The sequence below is a fragment of the Alosa alosa genome, chromosome 2 (genome assembly GCF_017589495.1).
Source record: "Alosa alosa isolate M-15738 ecotype Scorff River chromosome 2, AALO_Geno_1.1, whole genome shotgun sequence".
Classification (NCBI taxonomy): Eukaryota; Metazoa; Chordata; class Actinopteri; order Clupeiformes; family Clupeidae; genus Alosa; species Alosa alosa.
Window position 1 is genome coordinate 29,954,650 of NC_063190.1, and position 16,531 is coordinate 29,971,180.

Sequence of the window (16,531 nt, forward strand, 5' to 3'; positions counted from 1 at the left end):
CCTCCTTCAAATGCGCCGTTGAATGTCAAAATACCGATGCATTTATTTAACATCGCGCAATTGCGCCGTTAAAGGGAATGACAGATGTCATTCTCATTGGTTTAGATAATGTTACGCCCCAAACACACCCATATGATTAAAAAACCTAGAAACACCTTGTTGCGCCATGCGCTCGACGTTTGATAACGAACCCCTCCCAGTGTGGACTGGACATCCTACTAAATTTGAAAAAGCTTTTGACGAGTGATGATGCGCTTTAGAATGTCATGATAGGGCCCAGTATCCCATCTTATATATTATTCAATTCATAGGACAATAAACATGTGTACAGGTTACAATGTAATATCTTTAGTGTAAATTCATTAATTCAGGTTCTGACCACTACCTTTTTGATATTATGCTAATATCCTTTTTTTTTTACCACAGTCACAACTTAAAGCCCAGTAAAGACTGTTTATTGCCTTAACATTTCAAACAAGGTTTGTAATATAATGTAAAATCAGCAATCAACAAAGCACAATACAAGTTATAACATATCATCAATCAACTTTCATTATTTATACTATAAATGACCAACCTTTAATATTTGAAATTAGAACAATATATCTTGCGTTATACTTTTACAAAGGTATACTCGCATAATTATGTGCTCTCTTATAAAGTCTTTTTGTAACCTTTGGGTAATATGAACAGATTTCATCAAATCTATCCTTAGTCAAATAGAAAACGTCTACATAGTTTTCAGCCACCGCGGTGAATCCACAGAGTTTCCGTGTAAAAAGTAGATGTAGTCCCAGAATTGATCCAGTGGAGACAGATTTATAGTAGTCCCCTTTGTTTTCATATCTATTCAGTTTCACACTGCCAAATATGATCAACCACATCCCAACACCAACATCTCCCCTTGTCTTAATATGCTCTCCTGAAATGTAAAACAAGTAATTGTAAATAAGCATTTCGTAGCATTACATCTGTCCACATTAGCCACATTCATACATACACACGGTGAAATCCACATATTAAGCGAAAAGTTAGCATGATGGCCATGTGTGGTAATGCACCGTACAGCATACACATTAAATTGGCAATTCATATTTCAAGCTGTTGGTAGCATCGGCTAACTAGCGCCAGATTTTGGAGTGCAGGGGACAAGCCGAGATGGGCTATGAGACATACGTTCACACTTGGTATCATGTTTCAATACACTTTAGGTCCATATCACACCGGAATTCTCCTTTAAGTGTGAGGGGCCCGTTGCACTGTTTGGCAGCATGCTTCAGCATGGCCCTTGGCTCCTCCTAAGCAATCTACATGAGTTTTCTTTCTTTCTTTTTTCTCTGTGCCTGAAGTTCAGACATTTCTGAAAATGTCAGGCCTATTGGACATGAAGACATAGTAGGCATAGTATTAGAATAAAGATAAGTTTGAATATTTGTTGAACCAAACCAGGTGAAACTTGCTTGAGACACAAACTATTTCAGACTAACATTATTATATAAAATAGGGTAGACTAGACTAATTTGTAAAATCGATTTGAAATGTTTAAACTTCCTATGGAATGGTAGCCTGACGAGCCAGACCCACATTAAAATGTAGGGTCTGGGCACTCACCGTTCGCAGTACTCAGTCCGAGGGGCGGGATAATCGGTTGTCTTTCAAATTCCCTCTGCACGCAATAGGACAGCGCTAGTTCCATGCGTTTCCCACCAGCGGAGCTAGTTGACTAATAAAAGCTTAACTCGTGTCACACTGTTCGCCAACAGCAACATTATCTTATTTGTTTTCAAGTAGCAGGGAATTCAAGCCAAACCGTTGCAACTATGCCATCAATCATTATGTTAAGCCCACCTAACGACTCTATACACGATTTGATTGGCCTGATAGAAGTTTAATTTTTTGAGCTCACAAGCCAACGGAGAGTTGCTAGACTAGCCCTGGTGCGTCTAGATTTCTAGGCTAATGGAATGGAATTTGTGTCCTATTTCCCCCAGAATATTGCACTGTGCCTACTTAAGAGGACACTGTTACCACCTCTTTTGGCCTACCATCAAATGCTTGACCTCTTTAGAAAGCTTGAGACCCTGTAGTTTCATAGGAAAGAATAACTGTGTGAAGTACTGGCACAGAGTTACAGAGGCTAGAATATTGCTTTTTCTTTCTGCCGGATAACAAGCATCTCTGAACTGATCACATTTCAGCCTTCTAGGTCACTTGATATAGTCAGGTAGGCAGGTGATATCCCACATGAACTCACTGAGCCTGGATTTGGAGAGTTGGGGCAAACCCAGATCATTTGTAGTTTTGGAGTTTGCTGAGCTGGTGATTCTACGAGGATTACGGTAAGCGAATCGCATCACTTCCTGTTTGTAGTGTCAGAGTGGCTGCTCTTACGCTAGCTTGCTCCTCTTTTTTCTCTCCACGTAATCCACTTAATTAGACTACACCTAGGTTTGATTTACGTAAAAACTCCACTCTTAACCACTCGTGTAGCCAATTCACATGTCTAATCTATCTTAAGGACGATGGCAGGGTCCTCTGCCGCCCCTGCCTCTCCTTCCGATTTTCTGTTGCCCGGCATGTCACATGCTAGCTAACTCTTCAGCCTCCTTTAGCGGACATGCTACTTGTAATAAATGCAGACTAATAGCTAGCTTGGAGGCGAGGATAGGTGAACTAGAGAATCACATCCACACACTGGATCAGATTAGCAAACAGCTAGTGGCAGAATCCCTGGTAAATTGTGTGGATGCACCAGCCGTCAGCACAGTTAGCACAACCATGACAGCCCCCTCACAGCAAGGGGATAGCTCTTGGGTGACTGTTAGGGGAGCTAGACCCAAGCGAAAGCAGCCCGTTGGGCCTGTTTCGCCTGGATCTAAATCCAAACGAAGGAAGCCCACTGCTAACCACCAACCTATTCATGTTTCTAATAGATTCTCCGAATGGAGTGCACGCACATCTGCAAAATTTAAACAGGTGCTGGGTATAAGGCTTAGCCAACAATTGAAAAAAGATAAAAAAGATACCCGCACACTGTTTCTGGTTTATTAATACAGTAGATACATGTAGATACCTGACGAAGACCTCTGGTCGAAACGTTATAATAATAAATCGTTGGCTTTTTTTTTTTTTAAACGTGATGCTAGCGACTCCATCGGCCATAGTAAAATCGATATCTGGGGCCAGAGCTAACGACATCGAATCAAATTTGAAAGTGCTGACTAAAGCTAATCGTAAATAGTCATCCACACCGGCACTAATGATGTCCGATTGCGTCAATCGGAGATCACCATTCAAAACTTTATCTCCGTGTGCAAGTTCGCGCAACAGATGTCTGACTGTAACTTTCTCTGGACCCATACCCATTAAAAGAGGTGATGAAATGCTCAGCAGAATTTCGGACCTCAACCGATGGCTGTCAAAGTGGTGTGCCAATAACAATGTGGGCTTCATAGATAACTTTAGCTCCTTCTTGGGGAAACCTGGACTGTTGAAAAGAGACTGTATCCATCCCACATGGGAGGGTACTGCCCTCCTTTCAAGGAACATAGACCGTCACTTAACCGAGGCTAGTTCCTGACGAACCAGAGATCCAGGAAGCAGAGATAATGTCTTACACAGATCTCTGCCGTCCTAACAGTCACCCAGGTATACAGGGCATACAAGGCCAAATAGAGAGGGTGTCTGTACCAAGACTGTCAACTCTTACTCGACCACTAGGGGAATTATTCGTAGCAATCTTATTACGATAAAAACTTCTTCGGTTAAGCAAATTCCTCCAAAAACGCAACTTACACTTGCTTTACTTAATATTCCATCACTGTCAAATAAAACTGCCTTGGTTAATGAAATTATTACTGACAATCATATAGATGTTATGTGCCTTACTGAAACCTGGCTTAACCCTCTAACCGCCCATGTCGCAATATTGTGACAAGCGTCATCACTGAATAAAACAGACGATAGATGCGAGTACAGTGTAAAATCTCATTTGTACTCTTGACCACTAGTTGGCAGACACCCAGAGCTTCGATTCAAGCTCAACTTTTTTTTCAAAGTTTTCAGGAAGCTTGCGAAAACACGCGAGAAACACACAAAGAAGACGTGCATTTCCTCCATAACGCGGAAGCGATGCGGGCCTTAGTTTTGCACAAATTGAAGCAGAAATACACCAAATGTTGAAAAGAAAATTCACGTGTGATGAAGTCTTGGATCTGTTATTCACCTATTCTGATTCTGAAGAATATCTGCCTTTTGGAGAATATGATCTATCATCTATTGACTGATAGTCACGGAGCGTCTGTGAATGGAGGTACGTCTTTTTCGACAGTGTCCACTAAGCATACCATGCTTATTTCGACCGTCTGCCCAACATAGCTGGAGGTGCCAGTGACAATAGTGATGATGGTGTCCATAATGGACGTGGTATAGACAGCAGGGGTTGTAAAAATAGGGCTCTGAAGAACTACAAAGTCACCCGTGATATGGAACTGATTTGACCAGACTACTTTATTGTATAGTAGCATAGGGTTTGTGATTATAGTAATAGTTTACTATTGTTGGTTTACATGTGACTGTTTTCCTGTTCATTTGTTATGTCGGTGAAATGACAAAAAAAGAAAGTAAAACTGCTCAAATATGTTCAACATCTAGTATTTACTGAAATGTGCATAATTCACGGTGGTTGCCATCCAGTGACGTCATAATATGCAAATTAGATGAGTAAATTTACCCCCTTCATAAACTTCTGGTCATACTCAATGATTTTCACATTTACAGAAGGACTTTATCTCTGACCACTTGCAAGCCATGGCCTTTTGAAATTTTGATGTAAAAATCCAATTTATTATTTTTTAAACCCTGGCGGCTAAAGGGTTAAACCAGATGAATACCTTCCATTAAATGAGTCTACACCTCCCTCCCATGTGAATCATCATGTACCACGCCACACTGGCAGGGGAGGTGGAGTAGCTACAATCTATCAATCTAGTCTTCTCACATCTCCCAAGCTCACACACAAGTTTAAATCTTTTGAAGTTCTAGTCCTCAATTTTTTTTACCGCCAGACTGGAAAACTAATCAGCCTGTAACTGTGGTCACATTGTACAGACCCCCTGGCCCCTACACTGAATTCTTAGAGGGATTTTCTGATTTCCTTTCCACTTTAACTATCCAAACAGAAAAAAAAAACTTATATTGGGTGATTTTAATATTCATATGGATAATGTACATTTATCTAGTCTTGTCATACGGCATAAGCATAGAGCAGTTAACAATCTTGCCAAAAATGTTCGCTTACGCTTGCCCCATTCCGGACTCATGTGGTAGGCCTATCAGAAGGCCCTTTCCTTAATCCAGTTTACATCTTAAGCTTGAAAATTCGATAGGCATTAAAGACTCAGCACTCGCTTGGTTTAGATCATACCTTTCTAACCGCAGACAATTTGTACACAAATCACAATAAACCGTCTACCCAGACTATGGTAATGGGGTGCCTCAAGGCTCAGTACTAGGGCCCCTGTTATTTTCTCTCTATATGCTTTTTCTAGGCTCAGAAATTAGGAAACATGGCATTAAATTTCATTCTTAGACGATATACAACTATACCTTTCCATAAAACCTGACGAATTAACTCCTGCTTTTGAACTCCGATAAAACAGAAGTCATGGTTTTAAGTCCTAAAAAGATGAGGGATATCCTATCCTCATTACAGGCTACATTTACTGATCTTCGACTATCCTCATCCACAAGTGTTAAAAATCTACAAGTTACAATTGACCAAGACCTATCACTAAGTAATCACATAAAACAGATATTTCAGATAATTTAAGGAACATTTCAAAGATAAGGAAGTCTTTATTCTTACCAGACGCTGAGAAATTAATCCATGCTTTTGTCACCTCAAGGATTGATTATTGCAATGCTCTATACGCTGGCTGCCTGTTAAAAGTCGCATTGACTTCAAAATATTACTTCTAACATACAAAGCCATTAATGGCCAGGCACCAGAATATATTAAAGATCTCCAAGTCCCATATAACCCACCCAGACCGCTACGATCACAGAATACTGGCCTTCTTGTAATTCCAAGAATCTCAAAAACTACAGTAGGAGGCAGAGCTTTCAGCTATCGCGTACCCCTCCTTTGGAATAATCTCCCTTCCTCAATTCGACTAGCAGACACCCTCCCTATTTTTAAGTCTAGACTTAAAACATATCTCTTTACTGCCTCCCATAGATAGGTATGGTGCGGTGTGGAACTTCACCCACCTCAGGGATTTTTGGAATGGACCACCCTGCTGAGTCCTCGTGTGACTGGCACCCCAGTCGCGCGTGCGATGGTGGTCACTGACCATACCTGTGCTGGTGTCGACTACCCCTCACCATGCCTTAGTTACTTTTCACGTGTCACGCCGACAAACACAAACCCCCCTCTCTGCCCTTTTCTCTCTCTCAACTCTCCCTCTCTTGCCTATTCATATTTCATCATATGCATATTTTGAGATTCTTGCCTTGCCTGGTATACTGTAACTATACTATATAGTACCACTGATTACTTATTGACATTAACCATTTTAATTTTCAGTAATACTAACCCACTCTACATCTCTCTTTCTTCCCCCTTACTGTGCCTCACTTGTGAGGTATATCATCACCAGTCATCACCCATCTCACCTGAAGTCCCATCCTCGACTGCCCTATTACTGTCCCCCTATCTGGATTCCTGGCCCGTACAGCCTAGCGACCCATCACCTGCCTATAACAACTCTGCCCGGATTCCTGGCCCGTCTGCCGACCCACCACATGCCCCTGGACAAATCCAACGTTGGACTATTTGAACTTTCTGTCACTAAATCAGGATTAATGAATTTTCAAACCGAATACGTAATCATCCCACCTCTTGTAACTTTCAGCTCAAGTGCTTTTAACACCATGTCTTATTCTCTACACCTGACTATTATGCATTTGTCATGTATACAGACCTTACTGTCCTGTATTGACCCTAGGCAGATGGGTCAGGCCCTTGAGTCGTGGATCTGCTCGAGGTTTCTTCCTATATGTATCTCCATATCTAGGGAGTTTTTCCCCCCTGTTACCCCTGGGCCTCTGTCTTTCTTTTCTTTTCTTCCTTTCTTTCCTTTTTTCTCTGATTGCCTACATTCTGTAAAGCGCCATGATACATGTGTAATGTTTTGGCGCTCTGTGACTTTTTACATGTGTAATGTTTTGGCGCTCTATGACTTAGAAACTGAGCCCTAGCACCAGGTCTTGTGAAGCCGTGTGCAAAAGTAGATCAATATAAAATGAAAAATGAGAGTTTTAGACCATTATTTGCCAAGGTATGCTCATGCGTTTTGTAAAATGCCCTATGCCAGGGGTTGGCAACCCGCGGCTCTTTGATCCCTCTGATGCGGCTCAGCTTTACAACATCTTTTTACTGCATTGCCAAGAACAAAGTAGAGGCAAAAAAGGGGTTTCTTTGTTGAACAAATTAGGATGCAATGTGAGACTTGAATTGGATGCCATGCAGGAATTTGCTAGGATTTCAAAACCGGATTATGAACATGCTTTGCCATAGAGAAACACACGATAGCGTTGGATTATAAACATGCTTTGCCACAAAAACAGACAAAAATTCGTAAACGAGGGGCAAGTCCAGCTATATGAAGTTATTATTTTGCTGTCACTTCGTCTGTTTTATAACCCAGAAGGATGTACTTGATATCAAATGGTAGCTCTGTGTCTCCTCTTTCATCTGCGTGGCATATCTATCCGATCACGGTCCTTGAGTAATTCAAACGCGAGTAATGGGTGTGCAGCGTTGGTTTGTGTACATGACGTTATTATTTTGCAGTTACTTCGTCTGTTTTTATAAGCCAAAAGGATCGATCGATATTCATGGTACCAATTAGCCCTGTGTCTCCTCTTTCATCTGATATGCTTGCCATATGCGATCACGGGTTTGCGAGTAATTCAAAGGAGAGTAATGGGTGAGCAGGTGAACGCAGAGAAGTATAGACTGTAAATATGATGCAATTTAATTTAATTTCATGATTTTCTTTTATTTTCATACTTGATCTACAGACATAGACGTAGTCTCGTTGGAAAGCCCCGCTTCTGCTCTATCACGCAATACAAGTTTTATCTCGTTGCAATGAACAGTTCCGGAGCAATGTAACAAAGAAGAAAGGGTGTTTTTTGACGCACTTTGCGTCAATCGGGTTCTAACAAATTAACGCGTATGCTTGGTCCTTACTGCATCGCGATTAACATGTTATGGCTGACAGCCCTAATACAAACATAGCGTTAACCATCTCCTTGCTTAACTAGTTGTAACTGCCGCTAGCTAGCTTAAGTTTACTGTCGTATAGATGTAGCAAACCATGTTAAATCTTTCTGCCAATTAACATTAGCCCTACTATAACTTCATTGAGTAGACTAAATCGCAGAATTCAAGAATTCAAGGCATTTCTCAAGGTGGGTGTTGCTTTAATAGTGTACTCTGTTGAGTTAAAAGGAAGGATTGAAAAAATAACAAGTTCTATTCACCACTTTTCCATCAGAGACATATTTGTAAAAAGCATAGCTGGTATGATATAGAACATTATCAGAAAATAGAGTCAATATGAACATTTTCTTCAAAACCACAGATGTAGCTCAGTCAGTAACGGGTCACTCTATGACGCAGGAGACCGGTGTTTCATTCCTGCTCGCTGTAGCAATTTTGAAGGTGCATTTCTCACAGCTAAATCAAGCTAGATAGATACAGTAGATATATAGAGATAGAAGGTCAGGCTTGTGGAGCTATAGGCTACATGGTCCTCGCTTTAGATTGGGGGGCTGCAAAATTTACTACAAATAGGTAAGAAAGGTCTTATAAGCGTATTAGTTATCCACCCCTTTGTCCTATACACCATTAACAAGCTGCTTGTTAACACTTACAACTGTTAACAAATATGCTTGTAAGTAACTTAAAAGGCTGCTTATTAACACTTACAAGCTGCATGTTAACAGTTAGTTAATGTTGTAATTAAAGGATAACCACAGTTAACTAACTGTTAGTAATGAATTGTTAACTGCTTATTATGCACTGTTAATACCTAATAAGCACATATTATTCTAAACCGTTACCGATATATGTATACACAAAGAAGGCAAACCTGATCTAGACTTTTCTGCATCATGGTTTTGCGACGCTTTGTTTGGCCTTCATCTGCCTCGCTACATTAAGCATCGGATTGTTGCTTCTGGGCACGAAGTAACTGTGCTGTTGAACCGAAGTCGACAATTGCAGTGATACTTCGCTTGGTTCCTTCTCAAAGTAGCTTATCTACCACCCCCTTCGCAATTGAGTTACACTCAGTTCCTGGTAGTTCAGGGGATTGTTCCAGGGCTACCACTCCAGAGACCCGGGCTCAAGACCTGAGTGTAGCACACTGGCATTTTGTTGATACTGTGAAAGAGTGGAATGTTGGTGGCAATCATTTTATAGCCATCATGTTGAGAAACATGATGGGTAGGTGGTGATTGGAGGGGTTCCTTTGTGTCTGTCTGACAAAGACAACATTTCACCCAATCAGTTGATCTCTTGGCTATATTGACTACACTATGGAATAATTACACAAACATCTTTGCATTTTCTTTGTTGGTTGATTGTATATATACTTTTTTGATCCCGTGAGGGAAATTTGGTCTCTGCATTTAACCCAATCGGTGAATTAGTGAAACACAAACAGCACACAGTGAACACACAGTGAGGTGAAGCGCACACTAATCCCGGCGCAGTGAGCTGCCTGCTACAAAGGCGGCGCTCGGGGAGCAGTGAGAGGTTAGGTGCCTTGCTCAAGGGCACTTCAGCCGCGGCCCACTGGTCGGGGCCCGAACCGGCAACCCTCCGGTTACAAGTCCAGAGTGCTAACCAGTGGGCCACGGCTGTTTAATGGGTGTGTACAAGATGGATTATACATCTGCACAACTAATATTGGATAAAACAATGAATAAAAATATGGATTCCCTTGACTATTTCAATACCCAATTTGCTGCATCTATCTTATTGATAAGGATACACACTGCAGCTAGAAGGTAGGGAAGCACCAAAGGCGGAGGGGGAGGAGGGCATTTTTGAAACAATTTATTTGAGACATAGTAAGATTAATCTGACCATGTAAAGCACTATACAGATTGTACATGAAAAAGGTTGTCATATATGGATTCCCAAGTGTCCAAGCTTTCAAATGGTGTATAACAGTACTATGCTCCATAGCAATATGGTGCATACAATTGATTTATAATGTTGGGGGAGAGGGGGGTGGGTGTGTTGTGAATGGCACACTGTTTCGTAACAAGTGTTATCCTGCAGCCTAGGTTACTTACAGATTGGGGCATTGTGCTAGTTTGCTTAATCAACCAATAAAGTTGTGTTGTGTAAATAGTGGTCACTGAACGTTTCTTGAAGACATGTCAATCAACACTGATTTTGTCTCTGAGCAAGATCAGTATAGCAAAGGCTAATGTGAATAATTAAAGAGTTAAATGTGAATCATTAAAGAGTTAAACGTTTTGCGCAGTTTAGGAGACATTTAACTCTAGTTATTCACATTAGCCTTGGCTATACTGATAAGGTCTGTGTATTTGCTTCACCTTTTACCGATCTAGACAAAGTACAGCACGTAACCTATTCATCAAATTAACTCGTGTCTATATTTCTGTCTAATATCCCTAACCTTAACAACATTAAAAAACAAAACCGCCAATGCTACATTGCTAACAGAAGTCGAAAGTTTCAACTAGCCCACCTGTGACATCTCTCCTCTCATCACTATTCCAGCTGACATTTCAGACGCATCTATCTGCGCTCACAAAAGGTGGCTATGTAACAGCAACCATGTGCATACAAGGGATAACAGACTTTAATGGGCTGGGGCAAAAGTATGTATGCTGGTAGTTTTCGTGTGAGCCCTCCCCCATACAGGTGCAGAGAATATCCCAATTACACAGCAGCAGCGTGATTAGTGATACATCAGGATAAAGTCTTCAGATGCGCACCAGTCGAGGAACTGGAATACCGGAAGACGCACTGGCAAGCCGCGACCACACTCACAACAGTCCACTACGAGGCCGAACGAGTGATCAACTACCCGACGAGAGAGGGCGAACTCCTACAACGCACGCAATTACAACCATTAAGGAAAGTAACCTCTCCGTTATCCACTTGTGTGAACGAGTGCACGATTTAGCCAGTGGGTATGTCGTCTGTGCCAGCTGATTCCGCCTCTCCCTTGTTTACAGTCTGTGTGAAGGATCAACGCAACCAGTGACGTTGGGAAGAAGGGAGAACGATCTAACTGAACTACGCACGCAAAAACATCTACTAAAGGGAAGTGATTCCCCAATTGTCATATCCTATGCTCAGCTGGAAGTGAATTTGTCTGTGTTGTTCGCCTGGGACGCTGATTACACTTCCTGCTTTTCGCAGCACGACTCCTGGGGGGTATTCCATCAACCTCGCTAAAGGCCAAACCTGGCTTATTTCGATAAGTCTCGCTAATTTTAGTGAGAATTCTGTTCCATTAATGAGGTTAACGGGAATCCCAGTTTGGCAACTATGGGAATTTATGCCACAGAACTAACCTGCTCCGTAGCAGGTTAACTTTCAAGCTAAATTAAGCTGTGTTGCAAAAAAAAATTAGAAGTAGGCCTAGAAATGTTTTTTTTTCCGACAGTGTCACCAAGCATGGATTTACACATTCACTAGCTCCAAAGAATGTATGAAGATTATGCGACTTAAAATGTTTTAACGTCACATGCGTGTGGTTCTAGGAATCTTGCTACTCTGCGTCATTTACGTTCGTGGTGGTGTAACGTGCAGAGCGACGGCATACCAAAGAAATTATAGTCTTGCATGTTTGCAGGTTTGCTTCCCAAACGAAGTATTAAAGCTACATAGCTTATCACCTTGATAATGTAATTTTTAGTTATACTCTTTAATGAAAGACATATGTCTACTGTTAAAGGGTCATGCACATTTGGTAGGCTGATCAGTGACGGTAATATGCTTTGCCAGTGGGCTATATCTGATGCAAGCCAAAGGTGATGTAGCCTGTTGGCCTATATAGGCAGCTAATAATGAAAACTGCTTCATGTGTTGACGATTGTTCATGAATGTCTAATCAACTGTGTGCTACACAGATTAAATACTAGGCAAAAATGACAATTGAAAGCCATTGCATTTCAGATAATTGTATTTCAAACACTTTGGGACTTATGGGAGACAATAGGCTATTATGTTGATACTAATTTATTTTATGAGCACCTACACCTAGACAATAATTTGGAGTGAACTATTTTAATCTAAGAACGTAGGCTATAGACAATTTTGCATATATGCCAAAGTTGTTTTTTGAGTTTATACTATTTATTCATTCACTCGTTTTGTTCAAGCATAGTCTGTGTTCAAGAGTGAAGCCAATCAAACTCGCAATTGATTTCAAACCATTATTGTTTTAAATGTATGCTTTCATTATTCTCCAATTTCTGTAGGCAATCTCTTTTTTTTTCTCTTGATGTTAAATTCAATGACTTTTGATGAAAATCCTGTAGATGGCGCTTGCCAAATCGAACAGAAATTGTCTAGTATTGTCTTAATTTTACGACATATATCCTCTTTTCGTCAATCTACTGTTTTGGTCTACTGTTCTACCTCGTGCACGAGCAGAGATGAAGCTGAACTAAACCTTGCTTGAATAAACGAGGCCAAGATGCCGCTAACTTAAGTTAATGGAACACCTTCAGCCCCAAGTGAAAGTCTACGCTTGTTCAAGCCAGGCTATTTCTGTTAAGCGCCGCCTTCATTAGCTAGGTTGATGGAATATCCCCCTGGCAGCGAGCTCAAGTGGTCGATCGGGAAAGTTACAACACTACTGCTGCTCACAGATTGGACGACAAGTCGGGGGCTGGGTCTAAGGACGACAAGCATCAACAGAACTGAATCTGCTTTCTGATCCTTATTGACATTTTCAGTGTGTGGCATGGACTAAAGTAATTGTGTTTTGGGGTCATAGTGAATTATACAAGGCTGCCTGCAGTACAGGGGTTTATGATCTGGGGTCATAATTTCCCTGCCTTTCGGGATGTAAACTGGGGTCTAAGACAGATGCATTTTTGGAGTGTTTTTTTTTTATCACCTATGTGTGTATCAGTCACCTTACCGTGCTTAAAACCTTGTGATTAATTCGTTCAGTAAGTCACTCTAGTGTGTGTGTGTGTGTGTGTGTGACCTTTGTGCTTGTAGCCTAGTGGTGTGTAGGAATTGTCACCTTACAGCGTTTAACCCTTATGTGACTAGTGTGTTCAGTAAGTCACTCAATTGTGTGCTTTTTGTGCCGTAGCCTAGTGGCATGATTAGAAGTTGTCAACTGACCTTCATCTAGCACTTGACTTGTATTCCCTACTTCTCTCCCTGATGTAGAAATTAAGACCCCCTAACCACTGTATTAAGCGTGGTTATTAGAAATCACAAAGTGTTGTATGATTGTTTTTAGATAGTCTTTAATAAACTTGTATTTTTATAAATTTGGCTCTTCAGTTGTTGTGATTAAAGGGTTCTCTATTACCGTTACAGTGGCTATACCTGTGCGAGCATTCTGTTCATGTTCCCTCTGCAGCAACAAGCTTCCACTGATGTTTAGTAAATGCACATAACATTCGTTTCTAAAGTTTTTAATGGCGCTCTGACAACACCAAGATGTGTTTGCGTCTGCACAATAGTAAACTCGGCTCACGTTGACCTCCCCCCCCCCCAAAAAAATTCTCATCGGTTCTGCACAAACCATGTAAGTCAGTCATTTTGGATTCAAAACGGCCGAATTTCGCCGAAAGGTGTGAAGTTTGCTACCCTGGAAATCGAGAGTTCTCGCGAGAGCACAATGGAATTGTCTCTGCGAGACACTCTGGCAAAGTGCAATGATGCACGTTACTTTTACCCCAACATTACGGGGAACCAGCTAAACTGATGAAGACAGCGCTGCAATGTTGGAGGACAGTACACATTGGTCGTAGTGTTATCTGATTGCGTCAAAGTCCAAAATCATTCAGAGTAAACATGGTCTAGTGTTGCGTGCAGTGAGATTTTTAAATGCATGCTTGTTGCTGCCCCTCAAAAGTCAAAGTCAGCTTTATTGTCAATTTCTTCACATGTTCCAGACATACAAAGAGATCGAAATTACGTTTCTCACTATCCCACGGTGAAGACAAGACATATTTTACCAATTTTAAGTCCACAGACAAACATAACATTCAAGTAAACAAAAAAGTAAGTAAATAAGTAAATAAGAGGGCACATATAATAATGAAAAAATAAGAGCAGCAAAATTTTGTTGAAATTGTGCATAGACAGTCAATAAAAAAACTAGTGCAAAGTCAGGCCAATAAGAGGCTTGGGTAGTTCTGTTTGACCTGAGTAATAAAGAAAGTGGCATAGTGGTGCAAGTTATGTAAGAGCAGCAGAAGTGTTGTGTTTTCAGGACAACAACACCAAGTTGTAAAGTGTACAAGTGTGCAAGTGTTCAAGTGTGCAAGTGGAGTAGTGCAGGCGGCCATTTGTGGGTCCAATGTCCAGGATGTTATGTAGCTGAGGGTGGAGGGGGGAGGAGGGAGAGAGTTCAGCATCCTTACAGCTTGGTGTATGAAGCTGTTGGTGAGTCTGGTAGTGCGGGAGGCGCAGGCTTCTGTACCTCTTCCCAGAGGGCAGTAGATCAAACAGATTGTGAGCTGGGGTGACTTGCATCACTCACAATTTTGGTCGCCTTAAGTGGGTGAGGTGGGTGGTGTAAATGTCCTTCAGGGAGGGGAGTGAAGCACCAATGATCCTTCCAGCTGTGTTCACTATGCGCCTGCAGGGCTTTCCTGTTGTATTCAGTGCAGCTTCCACCCCACACAGCGATACAGCTGGAGAGGATGCTCTCAATGGTGCCTCGGTAGAATGTGGTCATGATGGCTGGTGGAGCACTTGCTCGCCTGAGTTTCACGCGGGAAGTACAGGCGGCGCTGAGCTCTCTTAAGCCAGTGATGCAGTGTTGGTGGTCCAGGAGAGGTCTTCACTGATGTGCACCCCCAGGAATTTGGTGCTGCTCGCTCTCTCCACCACAGCACCGTCGATGGTCAGTGGCAGGTGTTGGGTGTGACCTCTCCGGAAGTCAACAACAATCTCTTTGGTCTTGCTGACGTTCAGCAGGAGGTTGTTGTCCCTGCACCACGTGGTCAGATGGTCGACCTCCAACCTGTATTGAGTCTCACGCGCCCTTGGTGATGAGACCCACCAGAGTTGTGTCGCCAGCAAATTTCACTATGTGATTGTTGCTGTAGGTTGCAGTGCAGTCATCGTCAGCAGGGTGAAGAGCAGCGGACTGAGCACGCAGGCCTTGGGGCCCCCTGTGCTCAGTGTGATGCTGCTTGAGGTATTGTTGCCAACACGCACTACTTGGGGCCTCTGACAGAGGAAGTCCAGTAGCCAGTTGCAGAGGTAGGTACTGAGTCCCAGTTTGTCGAGTTTGCAGATGAGTTGTTGTGGTATTATGGTGTTGAATGCAGAACTGAAGTCTATAAACAGCAATCTCACATATGAGTCTCTTTTTTTCCAGGTGGGTGAGGGCTGGGTGGAGGGCAGAGCAGATTGCATCCTCTGTAGACCGCTTGGCTCGGTATGCAAACTGGAAGGGGTCCAGGGTGGGGGGAGAATGGCTTTGATATGTGACATGACAAGCCGCTCAAAGCACTTCATGATGATGGGTGTCAGTGCCACAGGGCGGTAGTCATTGAAGCAGGATGGAGCAGTTTTCTTCGGCACAGGTATGATGGTGGCAGCTTTGAAACATGATGGGGGGCGATGGCTTGCTTCAGGGAAGTGTTAAAGATGTCTGTGAAGACATCCTTAAGCTCCCCTGCGCAGTCCTTCAGCGCCGCGACCTGGGATGTTGTCTGGACCTGTTGCCTTACGGGTGTTGATAGCAGCAAGTGTCCTCTTCACGCTGTCGGCAGAGAGGCACAGGGGCTGCTCATGTAGAGGGGGGATGGGTCTTCTGTGGGCAGGTGCTGTTTTGTGCTTCAAAGCGAGCAAAGAAGCGGTTCAGGTTGTTGAGCAGAGGGATGTTGCTCTCACAGCTCTGTGGCGCGGGCTTGTAGTCCGTGAGGGCCTGAATGCCCTGCCATAGGCTTTGTGAGTTCCTGCTGTCTTTTGAAGTGGGTGGTTATCTTGTGAGTGTATTCCTTTTTGCTTCCTTGATGCCCGCGGGACAGGTTGGCTCTCGCTGTTTTCATGCCGGCTTCATCCCCAGCTCTGTAGGCTTTGTCTCTGGCCCTCAGCAGCCTGAGGACATCCCCTGTCAGCCATGGCTTCCAGTTAGCCCGAGTGATGTCTTTTGTGTGGGTCACATCATCGATGCACTTGGTGATGTAAGAGGTTACAGTGTCTGTATACTCCTCTATGTCTGTCCGGTTGTTGTAGGTGGCTGCCTGCTTAAACATTTCCCAGTCT

At 42.5% G+C, this 16,531-nt stretch overlaps 1 protein-coding gene across 2 annotated transcripts in view; it reads right to left on the reverse strand.

The window, feature by feature from the left end:
- Positions 1 to 431: 431 nt before the first annotated feature.
- Positions 432 to 16,531, reverse strand: part of LOC125310242 — a 200,385-nt gene continuing 184,285 nt past the window's right edge. Inside the window, exon 25 of one of the 2 annotated variants that reach the window (XM_048267470.1) lies at positions 432 to 922. In XM_048267470.1, coding sequence (XP_048123427.1) covers positions 621 to 922 — 302 coding nt within the window. In that variant the 3' untranslated portion in view covers positions 432 to 620. The remainder of the gene's footprint in view (positions 923 to 16,531) is intronic. The other variant, XM_048267478.1, reaches the window with a different exon arrangement.